Raw genomic sequence first — 13318 nt, forward strand, 5'->3', positions numbered from 1 at the left:
ATACATTTAGCTTCGTCAGGGAAAGTCTGACTGTTATTCTATTTGTAAAAATAAAAAGTACTTCAGCCTCTAGCCTCCCATGGAGAATATTTTAAGCATGCAAAAAGTTACGTTTTTTTTCAATCGCTGCTACATTGCAATAAAATGCAATGACGGGTGATCAAAAGATCGTATCTTCACCAAAATGGTATCAATAAAAACGTCAGCTCACTGCGCAAAAAAAATAAGCCCTCACCAAAAAATGGAGACACCGCAGGTCTCGGAAAATGGTGCCTTTTTTAAAGCAATTTTTTTTTCACCACTTAAATAAAAAAGAACCTAGTCTTGTTTGGTGTCTATGAAATCATAATGACCTGAAGAATCATAATGGCAGGTCAGTTTTAGCATTTAGTGAACATGGTATAAAAACAAACAAACTGGAATTGCACCTTTTTTGCAATTTCATTGCACTGGAATTTTTACCCCTTTTTTCCAGTACACAATATGTTAATACCAATCATGTTGTTCAAAAGTACAACTTTTCCTGCAAAAAAAAAGTCCTCACATGGCCATATTGACCGAAAAATAAATACGTTATGGGGAGCGAAAAACGAAAAATGATCGCCAGGGGTTAAGGAGTTAAGTCTGCCCGTTTGGTGGTACCCAGCCTTAAAAAAGGAATATATCAGTAGAAAAAAAACCTGTATTCTTGGCTGAATTTCTACAAGACTGTTTTTCTGCACAATGTAGAAAATCCGGCAGATTGGCAAACAGCTTATCTCCTATTTCCTATTATCGTTTAGGTTTTTCTCCGAATTAGTCAGCTGAACACCTATACTTTTAAAGCGCTTCCTGAACATCGACTGAGGATATCCTATTAATAGCAGCGCTCTGGAAGCGTTGTGACCTTCAGAACCTAACATCCATCTCTTTTTTTATTGCTCTATTATTTTTGGAGCAGTAGTAAAAACCTGGCTGTCACAGCAGTTGAGTCCTGGCAGGGCTTTCGTAGATGAACTTCACCCTGCAAATATTCGCTCCTTGAAAAGATACATTTTCCTCCCTATGATGCTATCCTTGAATTTTTTTTTCCGAATGATATGCTATATAAAGGATGATGCGGTTGATTTATTTGTCCTAGTTAATGTAGGATTTTATTGTGCACTGTTCATTATTTGTGTGGGTCCTGGTAGATATACCGTGTAAATCGATATCTTTTATTAATCTGTGCTGTACAGTAACGTTCCTGCATGCTTACGTTTTGTTTCTTAAGGTAGTGTCACACTTAGCGATGCACCAGCGATATGACGTGGTCAGGATCGCTGGTGCATCACGAAGTGGTCGCTAGTGAGCTGCCACACAGGCAGATCTCACCAGCAACATCGCAGGGGCCGGGGGTCGCTACTTACCTGTCAGACGCGGCAATCCTGACGTCCTCCCGCCCGCGTCCATGCGTTGCTCATCGGTGCCACAGGAAGCTGACGACGAGAAACGGCCCAGGACGTTCTCGCGCGATCAGCGATAACCAGTGGGGGAGCCGGTCGGAGGTAAGTATCAGACATAGGGATATCGCTAGCAATATCGCTGCTACGTCACAAAAACCAGTGACGTTATAGCAATATTGCTAGCGATATCGCTTAGTGTGACAGGCCCTTTACAGTAGGACGTCTGAGTTATCATTAATTGTTGCTCAGTTTGTTTGTTTTTTTATGATCTTGTGAATGATTTTCCTTGAATTTACTTTTTGTTTGTTTTTTTTTCTCCAGAAAATTCTCCCAGGAGGAAACACATCATTTGATGTAGTGTTTCTCGCAAGAGTAGTGGGAAACGTAGAAAATACTTTATTTATTAACACCTCAAATCATGGGGTATTTACATATCAGGTAGGATATTAAAAATATGTAAAATGACATAATTATGATGTTGCCTTAGATGTTAGAGACCATCAGTTTTATAGGGTTGTCTGGGCGAATATAACATTTTAGAAGCGTCGTGGTATATTTAATATAACAATCAAAGCTATACTCATGTACCAGCATATACCTGGATCCAGCGAGGCCTGCGCTAGATCCCGGTAAGTGCAGATGGGGGCTAAAATGTGAATTTTGCCCAGACAAATAGATTTTCTTTGCACATAAACCATATTTATAACACAGGTCAACAAAAATATTTTCTTTTTTCAGGTGCCAAGGTTTTTTTTTTTTTTTTTTTTTTAATGGATTTAAGGTGTTTTGAGGGTGCTGAATTGATTCTAGTTTTTGAGATAATTCATGCATGGAAGTAATGTATTCCCCAACGCGTCTTGCGTGTGATTAACATATGCAATAACTTTAGGTCGGTCTTTTGACTTTTTACAATGTCTTAGTTATTAAAATATCCCATACAATTATTTTGTTTAATTTGTAGGCCAACAATGCTATGTCAGCGACTATTTTAAGCCACAATTCAACTATGATTAATTAACTATTAAATATCTCAGAAACTAGAGCCAATATGGCAAAACTGAAATCCTATTCTTAATCTGCATCGCTGGCACCAAAATCACTGTGTATAGGTGTAATCAGTGTAACATTTTGAATGTATTGCAGGTTTTTGGCGTTGGGATCCCCAACCCATATCGATTGCGCCCATTCATTGGGGCACGAGTGCCTGTAAATAGCAGTTTTTCACCTTTAATTAATATTCATAACCCACACAGTGAACCTCTACAGGTATGTACACGTACTTGCTGTTTTGGTCATGAAATGTTTAGTTATGCCATAGAAGTATTGTAAAGTTGTAGCACACAGCAACCCTTTATTCATGTTGGTGGGACAAGTATGCAGGCATACATACGCCAGCTCATTATACCCACAGACACACAGATAAATACGCATACACACGTGCACATTTGAATACACACACCCATCTCCTAAGCTAGATACTTATGGTGGTTATATAAACAGCTTTTTCCTATTCTATTATCTTACCTCTGTTTTCTATCCATTTTACACTCCAAAAACTGTAGATTTCCCAAGCTGGCATGATGTAATCAATGGCAGTGTATAGCAGAGATGATGTCATGCCAGCCTAACTAATCAAAAGCCGTTGTGGGTTTTCTGAGATTTCTGACCTGGCCGATAAACCACGTCCCGGAAAATCAGTTAATCTATCTCTACCTCTGGGGTTAATGCAATTATTTTCACTGATTTTTTTTTTTCTTTTTAGAAGATTAAACGGATTTGCTTGCTTTTGTCAGTCATGTAATAGTGACAGGTTCCATTTAAACTGTTCATAAAGTTCCTAAAATAGCAAGTTAACCACCAGCACTCCAAGTGATTCCAAGAAGGGGGACCTGAATGAAACTTCAGCTTCATCTTGAATGAAGATCTATGGGAGTTCTGGAGAAAGCTTAGTTTAACGCTCTATTTCCAGCTAGCTCATAGATAATGAATGCAAAACCTTTGTTCATTCTCTGGGTTCCTTGGCCCCTTTTTCTGAATTACTACTGGTCCCAATGATTAGACCTCAAGATATCAGCACGTTATCCCCCATCCTGGCAAGTTATCCAAGCAATGGAATGGCTGGCTATTTTAGAAATAACCCTGTAATTATGTTTGTGTTTATCTGTCAGAATTGATATTCCCAGATGTGTTTGATTTTAAATGATTTTGAGGCCTGTCATTTTTTTCTAGGTAGTAGAAATGTATTCCAGTGGGGGTGATCTGCACTTAGAGCTTCCAACAGGCCAGCAAGGAGGCACTAAGAAATTGTGGGTAAGCATCTTTATTCTCCAATTCCTCCAGTCTTCCACCAATTAATAAAGCCTGATTTGGAATGACAATATATTGAGATGATGCTACTAATTATTTTTTATTGTTTTAGGAAATACCACCATATGAAACAAAGGGTGTAATGCGTGCAAGTTTCTCTTCTCGAGAGGCTGACAATCACACTGCCTTCATTAGGATTAAAACCAATGCATCTGACAGCGCAGAGTTCATTATTCTTCCTGTGGAGGTGGAAGTCACAACAGGTAGATTTCTTTGTAACTTTATACAGTGTGTATGTCTTTTCTTTTTTAGGAGGTTTAGAGATGTGACTTTGTTTTCTTTTTAGCCCCTGGCATTTATTCATCAATAGAAATGCTGGATTTTGGTACATTACGAACACAGGGTGAGACAGATTTACTAATATCGCATTTTTTAATTAGAAATTCTTCATTTCTAGTCAGTTGTGGCAGATGAAGTTGAAGGATCCTGAATTAATCAAATGCATGTAATTGTTTTTCATGTTTTTAACTATTATACAAATGCTCAGATTTTGTTTTCAAAATTGTTTAATACATTACACTTCCATAAGGGAGTATACTAAGAAACCTTCTCCTTTTGCTTACAGATGTTCCCAAAGTTCTTAATCTCCATTTACTAAACTCTGGAACTAAAGATGTTCCAATAACTGTAAGTAGCATTTCTATCTTTCAGTTCTCTTCATTTATATTTTTGCGATATTTTAACAGTAGGCATTGTCCAACACTCTCGGCTAGTGATTCACTTGTCCTGCAGTGATAACGTGCCAACCATGCCCATGTGACTTATGAAGCACATTTATGTCCTTGGTAATGATGCCTGCATGTAAAGCACAAACCAAGCAGGCCAGTGATTTTTTGCAGTGGTCATGTCCGCATGGCTGACAGGTAATTCCTAAAAGACTAGTATAGAGTGCCGAGGATAATGAGGCAGGGGAGTTTATGGGCAAGTACAAGTTTTTTTCTTTTTTTTTTCTTTTTTAAGTTCTTTATAAAAGAGATGTCCATTATTAAGTACCGTAGGTCTTAATTACTATATTTTGCCATCTAAAATAAAATCCGCCTGTACTCTCCTTTAGTGCCAGCGCCATTCCTGCTAATGGGCACTTCACTCATTTCCTTCAGACAAAACTGACATTCAGATGGAGTTAGAGAGCAGCAGAAATTCTAACTTCCTCCAGCGGTCAGTTTTGTCAGAAGGAAGTGAGAGTGAAGTGGCTTTCAACGGCCAGTGACTGGCTGGCTGCAGGGCTCACGTGACATAATAATGTCACCAGCCCCTGGGTGATTGGCGCCGACAGAGTTGTAAATCACCAGATGTGAGTATTGGGCTGCTTTTAATTTTATGTGGGGGAATTTAGTAATTAAGATGGGGGTAGTTTGGATTGTGGACAACCTCTTTAATTATAGCACACATTAGCTACAGTTAAAGTCATATCAGAAAAATGTACCACATTTTAGATCAATTGTTAAGGAGAGCTGCTGTCATGCTAACTGATCTAGTAAATTCATACATGACACTCGGCAAGTTGATTTTGCCATTGCCACCCCCAGAACTGTGGCTACAGCTTGTTCATATAAATTCTCTTTTTTATCCCAGCATAATAAGTCTGTGGACAAGGTTAGAACACCAGGGCAGAGGTGGATGTGATAACTATTCCTTGATCCATACATGTAACCTTGAAATTTAATTGGCAGTGTTGGTATTAATAGAGTTACTTACTTTCCACATGCCATATATTCATTCACTCTTGTCACAGTTTCTGCTTCAAAGACTCTCCCTAATTAACTGCACACAAAAATAGTAGCAGAAAGCAGTGTATGTGTGTGGCAGAATATCTGAGGCATGCACTTCATGCAAGCAGATTGCTTTTCTGCATTCGCAGAGCAATCATGTACATGTTTTATTGAAGCGTCCTATTGAAGTTTTAAGGCCGGAGTCAGACTTGCGAGAAACTCGCATGAGTCTCACATCTTAATACCCGTCACTGTCGCCGGCACTCGGGTGCTGGAGTTCGGCAATAAATATACAGTGCTTTAGGCTAAAGTATTTGGCTCCCTGGAACTTTTCAACCTTTTCCCACATATCATGCTTCAAACATAAAGACACCAAATATACATTTTTGTTGAAGAATCAACAACAAGCGGGACACAATTGTGAAGTTGAATGAAATTTATTGGTTATTTTACATTTTTGTGGAATTTCAAAAACTGAAAAGTGGGGCGTGCAATATTATTCGACCCCTTTAGCTTAATACCTTTTGCTGCGATTACAGCTGCAAGTCGCTTGGGGTATGTCTCTATCAGTTTTGTACATCGAGAGACTGAAATTCTTGCCCATTCTTCCTTGGCAAACAGCTCGAGCTCAATGAGGTTTGATGTAGATCGTTTGTGAACAGCAGTTTTCAGCTCTTTCCACAGATTCTCAATTGGATTCAGGTCTGGACTTTGACTTGTCCATTCTAACACCTGGATGCGTTTATTTGTGAACAATTCCATTGTAGGTTTTGCTTTATGTTTGGGATCATTGTCTTGTTGGAAGACAAATCTCCGTCCCAGTCTCAGGTCTTTTGCAGACTCCAACAGGTTTTCTTCAAGAATGGTCCTGTCTTTGGCTCCATCCATCTTCCCATCAATTTTAACCATCTTCCCTGTCCCTGCTGAAGAAAAGCAGCCCCAAACCATGATGCTGCCACCACCATGTTTGACAATGGGGATGGTGTGTTCAGGGTGATGAGCTTTGTTGCCTTTATGCCAAACATATCGTTTGGCATTGGTGCCAAAAAGTTCGATTTTGGTTACGTCAGACCAGAGCACCTTCTTCCACATGTTTGGTGTGCCTCCCAGGTGGCTTGTTGCAAACTTTAAACAACACTTTTTATGGATAGCTTTGAGAAATGGCTTTCTTCTTGCCTCTCTTCCATAAAGGTTAGATTTGTGCAGTGTACAACTGATTGTTGTCCTATGGACAGACTGTCTCACCTCAGCTGTAGATCTCTGCAGTTCATCAAGAGTGATCATTGGCCTCTTGGCTGCATCTCTGATAAGTTTTCTCCTTGTTTGAGATGAAAGTTTAGAGGGACGGCCGGGTTTTGCTAGTTTTGCAGTGGTATGATACTCCTTCCATTTCAATATTATCGCTTGCACAGTGCTCCTTGGGATATTTAAAGTTTTGGAAATCATTTTATATCCAAATCTGCTTTAAACTTCTCCACAACAGTATCATGGACCTTCTTGTTGTGTTCCTTGGTCTTCATGATGCTCTCTGTGCTTCAAACAGAACCCTGAGACTTATCACAGAGCAGGTGCATTTATATGGAGACTTGATTACACACAGGTGGATTATATTTATCATCATTAGTCATTTAGGACAACATTGGATCATTCAGAGATCCACAATGACCTTCTGGAGTCAGTTTGCTGCACTGAAAGTAAAGGGGCTGAATAATATTGCATGCCCCCACTTTTTCAGTTTTTGAATTTCCACAAGAAATTAAAATAACCAATAAATTTCGTTAAACTTGACAATTGTGTTCCACTTGTTGTTGATTCTTCACCAAAAATTTACGTTTGGTATCTTTGTTTGAAGCATGATATGTGGGAAAAGGTTGAAAAGTTCCAGGGAACCGAATACTTTCACAAGGCACTGTATAATAATGCATGTTAATTATGGGCCATTAGTTGGATAAAAGTCCTAAAATTAGCATTTCCCTTTCAGATACTATTGTACAGGCGACCTTTTGTTGGTAACCTTTATGCTAGATTGCCAGATTCATAAAATATGGTGAGAATTTCTCTTTGTAAGTGACAGGTTTTGATTTATTGACATAAAGATGCCAACACAAATAAGTGCATGTACTGTGCTGTGTGATAAATTGCCCGTGGCTATTTTGCTGCCTAACCTAAAATATGCAGTCACGTGTACTCTCCTGAGGCGATGCGCTCATGAGATTTCATTCCTTCATCTCTTTACTTGCTTAATAGCCTAGGTAACTTTGTCAGGCAACTACAGTATCTTGAGGCAATATGCAAAGAAATTTTTGACTGGGTGGGGAGAGATTACAGAGAAAAATTCAGTATGGAAGATAGTTTATTATCACTGTTTTAGCACTCAGCTCATTGTTCACAGCCCTTGTAGTTTGACTTTCCCCACCTGTCTGACAATAGAGCTTTACTTATATACTTGTGTGGTGCTTTGTATTCCATCACTTAGGTTGTGATTAAAGGGAACCTGTTACCATGAAAAAGCAGTCCAAGCTTCAGACATTCTGATATAGAGCCGGGGGAGTGGAGTTGATTTATATATAAGTTTGTGAGAAAATTCAGTGTAACCTGTGATTTAATCCTCTTTCTGGGATGTTCGGTCCAGTGGCAGTCCTGTCAGTGACTGACAGCTGTCCTTGTATAAGTGTGCATACCGAGGTAGCTGTCAGTCACTGATAGGACTGTCCACTGGGCCGAATATCCCAGAAAGAGGATTAAATCACAGGTTAAACTGAATTTTCTCACAAACTTATATATTGGTCTACTCTGCTTCCTCTGCTCTTTATTATGATGTCTGCAGATTGGATGGCATTATCACTTTTAAGCTTGGCATATTTAGCCCATATTAAGAGATCATGTGAAGGACACACAGTATGGCAAACATTATATAGACAAGTGCAAAAAAACAGTAAAATCGTATGATTCAAGGTTCTGTTACATTACAGATAAATGGAAAGAAACAATTGTATTTGTGTCCCCTTTCTTTTTCTGATGTGAGATGCTATTACTCTACTATGCTATTACGTTATCACCTTTCAGTAGTAATTGTAATGGAGAATAGTGTGGCATTTGCCTTGTGTTGGCTGCCTGTTCAGCATTCGATCAGGGGGCTTCCTTCTAAATATTGTATTCCCCCATGTAGCACGTAACTTCGGTGAGGCAAACAGTCCAAAATATGAAACTTGGGACTCTTTAAGTGGTATTGTCTTTTTAACTATAGCATAGTCTTGTTGCCAGACAGAGACTGAGCCCATTTGCCTCATTGAAACAGTGGCTTTGTCATGGGCTAAATACTGTTTTTTTTTTCTGGTATTCAGATGGGAGCCCCAGACAGAGTGCAAAACGGGAAGGAAAATGCATGGTAAACACTGCCTAAGAATTCTGATTTTGTGTGTGATCATATTAATCCCCAGTGATGGCTACTATTCATTTGCTCCTTTGATATGTCTCTATGGACATATCTTTTATCAACCGTACTAGAAATGTAACTATATATATTTTACTATGCAAATATCTCTAATTACCCAGAGTACACCATACCTTTCAGTACTTCATACATTTGCTAGCAGCACAGTAGACCGGTGCTTAGTGAGGCGGCTTGACATCAGATTGTCCACTGGTGGGTGCAAGAATACTGGTACTTACCCTGTTTCCCCAAAAATAAGACACCGTCTTATATTAATTTTTGCTCTGAAAGTTGCACCATGTCTTATTTTCGGGGGTGTCTTATTTTCATGAGAAACATTCCAGCGTGCTCTACCTGTACATAAGGAACGTTCTGTAGCGTAAAACCAGTAGTCAGACATATAGACCGTTCAGCAGAAAAGCAGACAACAAATCGAAGTAACACACTACGGTACAGTACTGTTATTGCCTGACTCCCACACAGGGCCACAAAACATAAGGGCTCTAAAATGGCTCCCACACACTTTCTGGACACTGTACCGCTACCGTAACAATCACCCACAGCAGTTCCTTTACTGTAGCAGTCCCATCATCCCTTTACAGTCCCCAATAAAGCACCCCCATCATTCCATTACAGCCCCCATCATTCTACAGTACAGTATTGCAGCCTCCCATCATCCCGGTATCCCACTGCAGCCTCTCATTATCGCAGTATCCCACTGCAGCCTCCCATGTTTGTACCGTTCACACACACACCCATACACAGACACACACTCACTTTCTTACTGGTGTCCTCCGCGGTGCTGCTTTCAGTGCTTTGGTGGTGCAGGAGCCCTGGGCCAATCAGCGCAGGAGCCCTGGGCCAATCAGAACGCAGGAACAATCAGAGGCTATGGATGACGTCAGCTGACCCATGGTTCCTGCGTTGTGATTGGCGCAGGGCTCATGGGCGGAGATCGGCACACAGCTCCGAGGCTGTGATTAACTCCTGCGAACAGCGAGGCTGCAGTGGCGGGCACCGGACAGCGGGATCGAGACACAACTGCATGCCCCATACACAGAACAAGGTATGCCTTATTTTCGGGGGGGGGGGGGGGGGGAGGGGGTGCCTTATATTAGCAGACACAGTGCTCCCCCTAGCATGCCTTGCTTTCGGGGGGCGCCCTATTATCGGAGAAACAGGGTAAAAACACGGCCACTTCCTCTATAATTCACAACCAATTACTTTTCTTGAAAAACCTGCTGGGGGCCATGGGAAATTCCTGCTAGATTCAATGTGTCCAAGTCCATAGGGAAAGTCTAGTAGATGGCTTTTATTGGTTGACTGCTGGGCTTTATTGTAAATGAAGATAAGTTCTATTAGTATGGTTTACATGCATTGCAATGGTTTTTTTCCTTACTCTGAGTTGCATTCTTGTATTTTGTTTAGAGCGTGCGATCAACGCCACAGAATGATGCAATAACTGTGCACTTCAAACCCATCACATTGAAAGCATCCGATAGCAAATATACCAAAGTTGCAAGTATAAGTTTTGACGGTAAGATTCTGACTATTGTCACAGCACAAAATGTACAACATCCAACTTTCCTTTATCGTGTGGACACCATTCGCCTGCACTTTTTTTCAGAACATTGACAATCGTCGCAGTGGATCTTTATTTTTTAAACCTGTGGTCAAAATGTATAAACTGTAAAAACACTGTAGAATGCTAAGCTAATATCTGCATGTAGTTCAGAATTTGTAAGTATCCTTTTCTGTAGATTTCAAAGCGCCACAGATTTTTATAAGATCAATTAATAATTATGATTGGGGTACGGCATAATGTGACTGACAACTAGAAACTTTTCCATGGTTATCTCTGAGCTAATCCCGGTTTGATAAAAGAAGCTCAGTCTTTTATGATATGTACTAAAGACATTTATATTGGGCTTTCATGGTGCATGTATGGTAGCAATGCTATGAATGGAGTCTATGCTGTCATGGTTTCAGTTATTTTGACAAGAAGAATACCGTCGTATGCTATTCTTTCCTTAGACATTGTAACTGAACCTTTGACAGTAGTGTGAACATAACTAAAGACATTGGTGTTTTTATCGAAATAGGTCCCTGGACAATGTCTCATCTTCAGAAACTAGTACCCATTACCTGTCTTATTATACATTTCAAAAAAGGCATCCAGGCCCTCTTTGAACTTGTTTAGTAAACGACTATTACAACATCATGCGACAGAAAATTCCCTGATCTCACTGCTTAAATAGTGACGAATTTGGCGCGGTGCTGGGAACTGCCTTTTATCTCTAGGAAGCATTTCTGTATTCATTGTACGAATATGTTTATGTATTTAAGAAGTTCTTAGTTTTATGTTGTTTCTTCCAAACAAATAGCATCAAAAGCTAAGAAGTCATCACAGTTCTCTGGAAAGATTACGGTCAAGGCAAAAGAGAAGAGTTACTCAAAACTTGAAATTCCATATCAAGCAGAAGTGTTAGATGGGTGAGTCAAGATGATGTCAGCCATTTTGGCCCCTGCATATACTAGACTACTTCATTATCTATGTCTGGTGTTTCTGTTTCTATTCCTTGCGTGTATATCATGGGACCATTCATAAATGTTACCCATGCAAATGTTTTGTGGTAAACTCCTGTTGTGGTTGTTTTACCTAAACTTGATTATTTTACAATTATTGGCTTCAGGCTATTATTTAGTTCCTAATAACCTGCGTGTATTACTTAAATTTGGCTTAGGTACCTGGGATTTGATCATGCAGCCACGTTATTTCACATCCGGGATAGTCCATCAGATCCCGTGGAAAGGCCCATTTTCTTGACAAACACCTTTAACTTTGCTGTGCTTATCCATGATGTCTTGTTACCAGAAGATGCAAAGTCAATGTTTAAGGTAAGTATATACTACTTAATGTGTATACACGCACATATGAGTGTGTGTGTGTATATATATATATATATATATATATATATATATATATATATATATATATACACACATACAGTACAGACAAAAAGTTTGGACACACCTCATTCAAAGTGTTCTTTATTTTCATGACTGTGAAAATTGTAGATTCACTCTGAAGGCATCAGAACTATGGATTAACACATGTGGAATTATATAATTAACAAAAAAGTGTGAAACAACTGAAAATATGTCTTATATTCTAGCTTCTTCAAAGTAGCCACCTTTTGCTTTGATTACTGCTTTGCACACTCTTGGCATTCTCTTGATGAGCTTCAAGAAGTAGTCACCAGAAATGGTCTTCCAACAGTCTTGAAGGAGTTCCCAGAGATGCTTAGCACTTGTTGGCCCTTTTGCCTTCACTCTGCGGTCCAGCTCACCCCAAACCATCTCGATTGGGTTCAGGTCTGGTGACTGTGGAGGCAAGGTCATCTGGCGTAGCACCCCATCACTCTCCTTGGTGAAATAGCCCTTACACAGCCTGGAGGTGCGTTTGGGGTCATTGCCCTGTTGAAAAATAAATGATGGTCCAACTAAACGCAAAGCGGATGGAATAGCATGCCGCTGCAAGATGCTGTGGTAGCCATGCTGTTTCAGTATGCCTTCAATTTTGAATAAATCCCCAACAGTGTCACCAGCAAAGCACCCCCACACCATCACACCTCCTCTTCCATGCTTCACGGTGGGAACCAGGCATGTAGAGTCTATCCGTTCACCTTTTCTGCGTCACACAAAGACACGGTGGTTGGAACCAAAGATCTCAAATTTGGACTCATCAGACTAAAGCACAGATTTCCACTGGTCTTATGTCCATTCCTTGTGTTCTTTAGCCCAAACAAGTCTCTTCTGCTTGTTGCCTGTCCTTAGCAGTGGTTTTCTAGCAGCTATTTTACCATGAAGTCCTGCTGCACAAAGTCTCCTCTTAACAGTTGTTGTAGAGATGTGTCTGCTGCTAGAACTCTGTGTGGCATTGACCTGGTCTCTAATCTGAGCTGCTGTTAACCTGCGATTTCTGAGGCTGGTGACTCGGATGAACTTATCCTCCGCAGCAGAGGTGACTCTTGGTCTTCCTTTCCTGGGGCGGTCCTCATGTGAGCCAGTTTCTTTGTAGTGCTTGTTGATTTTTGCCACAGCACTTGGGGACACTTTCAAAGTTTTCCCAATTTTTCGGACTGACTTACCTTCATTTCTTAAAGTAATGATGGCCACTCGTTTTTCTTTACTTAGCTGCTTTTTTCTTGCCATAATACAAATTCTAACAGTCTATTCAGTAGGACATTCAGCTGTGTATCCACCAGACTTCTGCACAACACAACTGATGGTCCCAACCCCATTTATAAGGCAAGAAATCCCACTTATTAAACCTGACAGGGCACACCTGTGAAGTGAAAACCATTTCCGTTGACTACCTT

General features: G+C 40.1%; 1 protein-coding gene across 4 annotated transcripts in view; it reads left to right on the plus strand.

The window, feature by feature from the left end:
- Positions 1-13318, plus strand: part of TMEM131 (transmembrane protein 131) — a 186505-nt gene that overhangs the window by 104713 nt on the left and 68474 nt on the right. For all 4 annotated transcript variants that reach the window (XM_073565065.1, XM_073565066.1, XM_073565064.1 and 1 more), the window contains 9 exons: positions 1746-1862; positions 2568-2690; positions 3654-3734; positions 3844-3994; positions 4078-4134; positions 4357-4418; positions 10365-10473; positions 11321-11429; positions 11681-11834. In XM_073565065.1, coding sequence (XP_073421166.1) covers positions 1746-1862; positions 2568-2690; positions 3654-3734; positions 3844-3994; positions 4078-4134; positions 4357-4418; positions 10365-10473; positions 11321-11429; positions 11681-11834 — 963 coding nt within the window. The remainder of the gene's footprint in view (positions 1-1745; positions 1863-2567; positions 2691-3653; positions 3735-3843; positions 3995-4077; positions 4135-4356; positions 4419-10364; positions 10474-11320; positions 11430-11680; positions 11835-13318) is intronic.

The sequence above is a fragment of the Dendrobates tinctorius genome, unplaced genomic scaffold (genome assembly GCF_039654945.1).
Source record: "Dendrobates tinctorius isolate UK_male_01 unplaced genomic scaffold, ASM3965494v1 ptg000528l, whole genome shotgun sequence".
NCBI lineage: Eukaryota > Metazoa > Chordata > Amphibia > Anura > Dendrobatidae > Dendrobates > Dendrobates tinctorius.